Here is a 9,471-nt window from a genome sequence, read left to right on the forward strand (position 1 = left end):
CTGGCCAATCCGTCTCTACAGCACGACTTCACTATCCAGCTAGATTCAGCATCAATCACCCCATCAAGGTCGGTCAGAAATCTTGGAGTAATATTGGATGACCAGCTGACCTTCACAGATCACATTTCAAAGACAGCTCGATCATGCAGGTTTGCACTGCACAACATCAGGAAGATCAAGCCTTTCCTAACTGAACATGCAACACAACTTCTCGTCCAGGCCCTGGTCATATGTAGGCTTGATTACTGCAATGCTCTTCTGGCTGGACTTCCATCATGTGCAACTAAACCTCTACAAATGATTCAGAATGCTGCAGCTCATCTTGTCTTCAACGAGCCAAAAAGGGCCCACGTCACTCCTCTGTTCATCTCTCTGCACTGGCTACCACTCGCTGCTCACATCAAGTTCAAGGCATTGACGCTTGCTTACAGATCTATCACAGGGTCAGCTCCCTCCTACTTTCACTCACTCCTACAAGTCTACATCCCTACCAGAAGCCTACGATCGGTCAACGAGCCACAAAATCACTTTCCAGAACGTTCTCATTCACGGTTCCATGTTGGTGGAATGCTCTCCCCACCCTCATCTGGAATGCAGAATCCCTGACAACATTCAAAAGACAACTGAAAACTCATCTCTTCCGTGAGCACTTAAGCTCTAGAGATGCGCGGATGGGCTATTTCATCCGCAACCGCATCACAAAACTCATCATCCGTCCGCCATCCATCCGCACCAACGTTTTTGACCAATTTTCAAAACCGCACCCGCCCGCCATCCGCTGATTGCTGTATACATAATATTTTTCATTTGATTGGTTCAACCGCCCGCCACCCGCCCGAATTGAATTAAAATATTATTTTTCGTCACGTCATCCGCCCGATCCGCGGTTTATCCGCGGAGTCTGCGGCTGTAACCGCCAACCACGCATCTCTATTAAGCTCATAATAAAAAAAATCAGGCTCAAATTTTGAACTTGTTTAGATTTATGGCTTTGATTTTCTCACAGTTTTAGAGTTAAATATGTTTTTGAAAATATATATTTCATATAAGAATTGAAAATAGTATTTTTGCACATTTTTCATAACAATAAACGTAATATTCTTAAACATTTTTTTTTTTAAGTTTACATTTTTTAAACCTATTTTCACTTCAGTAATAATCTGTCAAGTGTCGTCCTTGAAAAGAGATCAAACTTAAATCTGTGCTCTAAAGCATTCAAGATTTACGACAGTTTAAGTTGGAAATTAAATTTTCAGGTCTATGCTCAAAAAAGTGAATAAATGGATTATGCATTTTTATATAATTTAGTACCATAAAATCCCCTAAACATACAAAATATGAAATAAAACACCTAAAACACATTATATAGATCATCTTAAAGTTATACCGAAGGCCTATGGCGTCCCAGTAACATCCATCGAAGGTCTGGCGGCTGACAAAGTCCACCTTGTAAGACCGGTCTTGATGCCTAGGAAGCGGCCATATCCCAGGTGGCAGAGGAAAGCCGCTAGCGCAGGCATGCATGCTGTACTTTCCACCCCAAAAGGGTCCGAAGTGTCCACTGTGGGCGCATCTGCACCTCAGAGTTTGGTCTCTGCAGTCACTTACGTGTCCATTCTAAGACTGATCAATAGCAATGCATCATCTCAAACTTACCTGGGTAGCAACTAAAACCGGCTTTATGCAACAGGCCACAGGTTTGCTACATAATGTTCAAACATGGATAAATGTGTGTTTGAGTTCACGTTGTGACGCTTGAGTTTATTTTCTGAATGAGAACATGTTTAAACCTGAGCAGAATTAGGGAATTTTTGTTGAGAGGTAGATTGAGAACTGAATGAATGGTTTGGGAATAGGTGAGAGTGTGTTAGCAATCAAGAAAAACTGTAAATCACTATGGACAAGAGAGATTTTGATTATAATTGGGATTTTAACATATTTTTGTTTAAAATGCAGATTTAGAAGAACTGTGGTCTGGGATAACCTATGACTTCAATAAGGAGGAGCTGATATGGGAGCCGCTGTGTCCTGTCAAAGTGTCAGTTTCTCTATGCCACGTTGATGGAGGAAAAAGCTGCCGAGACCTCGGAAATGTTTCTCATTCAAAGGGGGGAAAAGTATGTTATCATCCTCTCTGATCCTTTGTTCCTTTTTATTACGTCTGCAGTTATAGCTGATTGTCAGGAACCCTTACATCATTTCTTTCTGCTTTTACCTCAGGTGATATTCTCCTCTGTGGATCCACACCCTACTCTTTGCACGAAGGTAGAATGTTTTTTATTGCTTTTTCTTTCACCCAAAAATGAAAATTTTGTCAGAATTTTCTCAACCTCATGATCCTAAACGTGTTTTTTTCTTCTTTTTTTCTTGCAACACAAAAGGAGATGAAGCAGTCTATCACTGCTGCTCTATACTAAACAATGAAAGTGATGGGACTAGAGCTGTCATGTTACAAAAATGACAAAACATAAAAACATTATAGAAGTTGTCCATATGACTATCCTGCACTATATCCATATTGTTCTCGTGGTATATTACAATTAGCTTTAAAGATTATTGTAATCGTATCTATAGCTATTTAGCTACATAGCTATATGGGCAGAGAAGGTTTTCTATGAATTTCAATGAAAAACATCTTATAATTTAAATTATGGTCTATTCCTGGAACAAAAACTATCAAACGGCTTGGAATTTACAACATGAGTTGTTTAGACACGAAGACAGAATTTTAATTTTTGGGTGAACTGTTACTTTAAATTAATGGTCATTGACAAATAATGATGTCATTGAAAATTGATTATTCACTGTAATGACGTTATTTTTTATTAATTTTTTTACAGTTTACTACTGAAGTGGGGACATGGATTAAGTGTCCTTTTGCCAAAGGGAATTTCTCAGGTATACAAAGCGCTACCCCAGCAAACAAAAATATGTTTTGCTTACGCTCCCATTTAGTTATGGAAATGTTACTTTTGAATGTTCTCTGAAAGTTCTAAAACAATAACTTTAAAAAAAATGTTAGACGAACGTCCAATTAAAATGTTTAATAGAAGAAGAAAAATCCCATGAACTTCCTTTTAATGTTACTGGAAGTATGTTTACTCATAACTTACTGCCAGAACGCCCTGAGAACGCTCCCTGTTAGCTAGGACATGTTTAACAAGCAGTTTGTTTATGCTACACACTGTATGACGACTAAATGACTTTAATGTTTTATCCGACTAGTCTGGACAGCAAAGATGACATCAAAAAATGGTCAGCAGTGGGCAGAGATATCAACATGGGTCAAAGCCAAGTTCTCAGTTTCAGTCTGTGAGATGAAACCATCTTCTAAGTGCAAACAAATCGAGGGAAACAAGTCCCAAACCCTTTCTGTGGTAAGGAGACATTAGAGGATCATCAGCATGTAGGAATAGTTATTACATCTAGTAGAGTATTACAAGATGTACATGATGTCATACAGATGTTTTTTTTATCATTTTGTTTTTCGGTACTCTCCTATTCATCTTAGTAAACCATGCCTTAAGGCTTCCATTGAAAGCAATTCCCCTGTCAAAGTAAAACCTTACACCTGGTTTGTACCCGATGACATGACTAAGAAAAGGGTCGTTTCTAAGGAAAACTCTTTGCACAAGGGCAGTCTTGTTTAAGCTTGTTTGATGTCATGCCAGTTCTTATTTGTTTTCTAGGACAAAATGAAGCGCACAGTTTTCAACTTGTCTAAAAATGCATGTGAAGTGTGTGTTTGCATCCAGGTAAGACAACAAAGAGAGTGACAGTGCTGATAAAACTTACTGGATTTATGTCATTTATGATTTATTGATGTAAATTGTTTCATGTTTTCCTGTGCAAAAGGTCCAGAGGGTAGATGTGCACTTCTCAGTCCCTGTACTTCAGTGCGACTTTCAGTGTTGTAAGTACATATAGCCTATAATGGTGATGAGGTTGGGGAAGCCACTTTGAAACTGTAGCTGAGCTACAAGATACAGCTAATCATAATGTCAAGTAGTTCAACTGCAAGCAAGCTAATCTAAAGAAAATGTTACATGTAGCTACAGTGCACTACAAGTTTCAAAATAGTAGATAACTACATTGTGGGGGAATACAATGTGGGGAAAATCATAGCAATGCAGCGTTTATTCGTGTACCATCTTACTGCAATAGCTACACTATTTTGAAAACAGCTAAGCTAGTGTCATGCTAATGAAAATCTGAGTTAACTGCATTTACAGTTAATTATACTTTAAAATAGTTCAACTACAGTCAAGCTAATCTTTTATAGTGGTAGCTGCTAACAGAAAATAGCTAAATTGTGGGTATAAAACAATGATGTGAAAAATATGACAATATAGCGTTTTTCCGTACTGGAAAAGCGAAACAATTTTGACAGCTAAATTAGTGTCATGCTAATAAAAATGTAGTTATAAGTACCGTCATCTGCGATACAGCTACATCTACTCCGCTGTACAAATTACAGTAAAATTAATCTTTTAAAAAATAGTAATATGTCGCTACACTCAAGCTACTAAAAAAGTAGCTAAATACCCAGCAAACACATATTTACGTTGTGGCAACGTCTGTGGCACATTGCATTTCTTCTATGGCAACGTCGCTGTCTATGTGCTCGCAACATTGTAACAATGTAGAATTGTAAGACGCGACAGGGCTGTAGCAACGTTGTTGCGCGACATTCAGCGACTGAGAGACGACGTTCTGACAATTTTTTTTTTTTAATGCTAGATAGGTCTATAGATATCCCCCATTTAGCATGTTATGTTTTGTGGTTAATTTTTAATTAGTCATATATTTATTATTTATATAATTATATACTTTTTAAATATTGTTTATCCTTATTATTATTTATGGGCCTAACAGTAAATTCATTATAATTAAAACCTGCAAGTGTACACTTTGAAGAGTAAAAATGACATAGAATGTTAGCTAATTCAACTTTATTAAAACTGCATATGGTAATCAAATTGCACTTCCAAAAGTCATACATTTGTGAGAAGAAAAACAAACAAACATATTATACAGGGAGTGGACTAACATTAACTAGCATGAGCAAACATGCGAAAATCTGGCAAAGAAACGAATGAGACGACAAATCAAAGGAGCGAGCAGTTACAAACATTTTTTTCTCTGTGCGTTTCCAAAAAACCCCCCAAAAAAACCATTAACTTGCAACGTGCAAGTAGGCGTCACTGCCTGTTCAATGAGTGATCAATTAACGTTAACCTACTCATCATTAAAGTCATTTTGGCTTCATACGTTTGGCATAAAGTTAAATATTTGTCATACCTGACCAGAAGATGTTCAAAAAATTTCACATCAGATAAGGACGTTGTAGGTTGTGTTTGAATAATTACGTATCTTATTTAGCTGAAGTGAATTAAACACAATTCTCACGTATCCTTGCTTGATGAAGAATGAGATGAAGAATTTCAAATGATCATTGTCCAGACACCCTAGGCACAACCTTAAGCAATGGCCCTGAACGTTGGTTTGATGTCAACATTGTGACAACGCTGTAATAACCTTCACCACACAATGTAGTTATAGCAACCTTTTGGCCATGTTGTTAAAACATTGTTAGAAGGTTGGGTACGTTGTGCCAACGTTCTGTGTTTGCTGGGTACATTATAAAGTTGTGGCCACAAAAAAATGGAATGTATAAAAAAATGTATTTAGTTGTGCCACTTGTGATATTTCACTTTTATATTTACTGTATTGTACACAAGACCACAAGCTATTAAGGATGTGCATTTTGTTGTTTAATCACAGTAAATTGGTGTCGTGACCAGGAGAGAAGTCACTTTCAGGACATTGAGAAGATCTTACTGTCAGCTGTCATTTTTCTGACAGTGATCCTGGCAGCTGCCTTGTTCGGTAGATTGACAATCAAAGGTAAACTGACAGCGGTTTGACACACCTGTTGCCGCTGGCTTGAAGGAAATGGTGAGATTGTTGTTGGTAACAGTATACATTTGGTTTGAGATGAAAGAATCTAAGATAAGGTCTCATTTAACGACCCTTTCCATTCAAAATAAGAGTAATAATTCAAAGCAAATGCCAGATGGAAGGCTTTAACTCAAGTCAAATAATAGTAGACCTACCAGTTCCAAACCCGCATTTATGCGAAACGAATTGGGTGTGGACTTGTTGCAATAAAAAAGATGAAAATCTCTGATATACTGGTTGCTAGACTCCCGTTGCTACTGTTAGTTTTTCTTGGAAATATCTTGTGGTTCATTTTCGTGTGTTTGTTTCTGGTTCAATAGATGGGGAAAAGAAAAGAAAAACATGGATGAAACTGACATGTCAGGGGACGGTACGTTAACCAAGAGGATATGATGAATAATGCATGTTAGTTTACTATCTATGATTACAATCATATGATTCATGGCATCCCCGGCAGTGAACAGACATGAGGAAACCCCCCATTCCATCCCAACCCACCCACCACCACATACTCTCTTGAGTAGTTACTTATTTTGAAAGTACTTACGTCACAACAGCTAAAAAAGTATGTTCTATAGTATGAGTGTGTTTAGTATGAATATAATCCAGACATACTACGTTCGCCATGTTGTCATTATCATGTGACCTACCAGTGTCAGTTGCGTCGATTCTCTGCCATTCATAAATCCTCTCCCGTGGCCTCATGGGATAGTAAAGTGTCCATTGTTTGCACACTTCAGAATCTCACTGGAAGTAGTAGGTCATCCGGGTACATTTTTTCTACTCTTTTATGAGTACTGTGAATTTTGACATACTACTTTTGTCACATACTGTTTTTCACCTACTATATAGTAGGGAAGTATGCGATTTTGGATGCAGCCAGTGTTAACATGACATCCTTTTAACTTTTACCTAATATGTCTTATGTTCCTTTTGACAGAATCATTGACATGTCTGCGCAGCAAGTGAGGATCGATGAAGCATGCATGTCTTAAAGTTTTGTTTTGTTTTTTACTGTAAGGACTGAAACTGTCTGTCTTGTCTGATGCACACACAGAAGTTGTAACATCTGAGTCATGCATTTAAAAACATTTGTTTTCAATAATGCAAAAGGTGCTTTTAGAGTTCATAACATGCAATGTATTAGAATACCAAAAAATAACTTTACGCACAGATTTTAAAGCATTTGTATATAAAATGTATGTAAGACCAATATAAGACTGAACTTGTGTGACTAATTGTTTCCTGTTACTTCCTCCTTTGCATAATCAAATTGGTTTGCTACCTGTGAGCTACTACTTGTGTACAGCAGAGGGCAGTGTCGTTCACAAATGAATTTAGGTATAAGCAGTATGAATTAGCTTTTGCTTCTCATGTTGATATTTCTCTCACGTCAGGCTTGTAACTAGGTCACAAATGGGTGGTCAGCTTACAGACACTTGTGTAACCCTGTCTGTTGGTTCATTGCCATAGAAACTTTTGCGACTGCATATGTTCCTGTGTTGCCTTTGCCGTCGTCATTGTTTTTAAATGGCACACTTTTCTCTGATCCTGAGGATGGAGAGATGCTGGATGACATTCTTGGATGGTGCGGCTCTTTGCCGATGGGAGGGGCCTGGTGAAATCAGCTCTGGGGTTTACTGATGAAAACATTCTTGAAGGATAGAGTAAAGCCCAAACAATAAAGCTCAATCCCAGATATAGAACAAATTCAGTTTTGGGGAGATGCCACCATCGGCCATCTCAGTCAGTGATTCTGTTGTGTTTTTCTGAGCATAAATGGGTGATGTGATTTTTTGATCATACCAAGAGTTCACAGGGTTTAGCTCACCGCGTGGTATGCTAGGGAGTTTTGACTGGTGTAAACACTGTAAAACAAACCCATGTGAAAATTGTTGGCCCCAATGACCTCATTGCTGCCTCCAGACTCCACCTGCTGTCTGCGAGTCTTCAGCTGGGAGTGAAGCATTTTGATACTTTCCATACGGACCAGACCACTACCTTTTCTGTACCTCCCTTACAGAATGTTCGACTGATTGTGCTGCTGCCGAAACGTGTTTGGGATAAAGGGATAAAGCACTGAAAAAAAGAAACAGACAAAAGCATTTGCTGAGTTGTCGTATGTTTAGCTACTTCCACTAGTGACCACCGGTGACCTTTTTGGTTGGGGTCAACAGCCACCAGCCCTGTCCTCTAACCTTTGGGTTGGTCAGTTTTATTACCATGGACTCATACCATCTGTTGGTGTTTGAACCAATAAATCCCAAAGCAGAGAGTATAATTCCATTCTCACTTCAGAAAATGCTCACTTCGCTACTATGTAGCCTAGTATTCAAAAATCAATATAGGCTACTTAGTATTTGATGTGGAACTTACTTTGTGACTGATAAAATTGTATGTTTGAAAGTTGTATGTATTGTATCATATGAATGTGTTATATGAATGAAATCTGGACTTACTACATCCACCATTCTGTCATTGCATTGTGACTTACGCCGTCACTTCACTGCCATTCACAACTCCTCTCCCATGGCCTCATGGGATAGTAAAGTGTCCACCAGATGTGCACTTCATAATCTCGATGGAAGTAGGTAATCTAGGTACTTTCCATGTATTGTTTTATGAATAGACCTACTATGAGGAGTGCACTGTAGGATGTCCTAATTTGTAGTATTCATGAAACAGAAGTTATGTGCAACTATAATACTTTGCTATGTCATGAGGGAATTTTTGCTTCAGCAATATAAGGTGATATTTTAAATGTAATTTAAAAGACACTATGAACATGTTTTCTATACAGTATTTACAATGTAAACCAATTTTCTATCATTTCTAATCAGGCACCGCATAGAGAATCCGTGTATCATTCGTTCAGTCGTTTTTTGAATTAATATTGAAAGTAGAAAAATGAGAAAACGGTTCCTTTTTCGTTTTTTAATTTTTTCCAAAAAACGAAAAACAAGAATTCAGCTGGATTTCTCGTTTTTCGTTCTCAGTTAGAAAAATGAATAAACAGCTTGAATATTCGATTTCTACACGTGGGCGGGAATTAAACGCCCATTTCCTCTGATTTGTCAGCCGAAGATTCCGTCATCAGTTCTGCACAACAGAATAAGAGTCCTCCCTTGTGCGGATTATTAACGCATTTATTGCAACTACATTTAATCTTTTTCTCATAATCAAACCACCAGACTAACGAATGTCTCGACACAACCCGTACCGGGGAATAGACTAGATAGGGCTTTCTTCTGTGTAGACCAGGAGCTCTCAAGTGCCAGGGGGTCCGTGAAATAATTGGCTATTTTCCGGATTGTAAAGTCAAGTCACGGGTTTTTTTTTTTTTTAACATGAAGCACGCTGTGATTAATCTTAATGTTGACCTTCAAAAATAGCCTATATAGGCGCGCCAAGAAGGCTATTGGCTGTAGGCTATTTTGGTTGATTTTTGGTGTGCGCCGGAAAGAATATAATAATCATTTATAATAATAATTATTCTTATATAATAATTTC

At 37.9% G+C, this 9,471-nt stretch overlaps 1 protein-coding gene across 2 annotated transcripts in view; it reads left to right on the plus strand.

Annotated features, from left to right (window-relative positions):
* The window catches only part of il17rel (interleukin 17 receptor E-like), a 14,856-nt gene extending 6,433 nt beyond the window's left edge, over nt 1-8,423 (plus strand). The window contains exons 10-18 of one of the 2 annotated variants that reach the window (XM_084095270.1): nt 1,957-2,117; nt 2,221-2,265; nt 2,841-2,898; nt 3,226-3,377; nt 3,690-3,755; nt 3,856-3,913; nt 5,785-5,907; nt 6,282-6,331; nt 6,902-8,423. In XM_084095270.1, coding sequence (XP_083951396.1) covers nt 1,957-2,117; nt 2,221-2,265; nt 2,841-2,898; nt 3,226-3,377; nt 3,690-3,755; nt 3,856-3,913; nt 5,785-5,907; nt 6,282-6,331; nt 6,902-6,910 — 722 coding nt within the window. In that variant the 3' untranslated portion in view covers nt 6,911-8,423. The remainder of the gene's footprint in view (nt 1-1,956; nt 2,118-2,220; nt 2,266-2,840; nt 2,899-3,225; nt 3,378-3,689; nt 3,756-3,855; nt 3,914-5,784; nt 5,908-6,281; nt 6,332-6,901) is intronic. The other variant, XM_084095271.1, reaches the window with a different exon arrangement.
* The last annotated feature ends 1,048 nt before the right edge of the window (nt 8,424-9,471 follow it).

The sequence above is a fragment of the Abramis brama genome, assembly GCF_963993115.1.
Source record: "Abramis brama genome assembly, chromosome: 20".
Classification (NCBI taxonomy): domain Eukaryota; kingdom Metazoa; phylum Chordata; class Actinopteri; order Cypriniformes; family Leuciscidae; genus Abramis; species Abramis brama.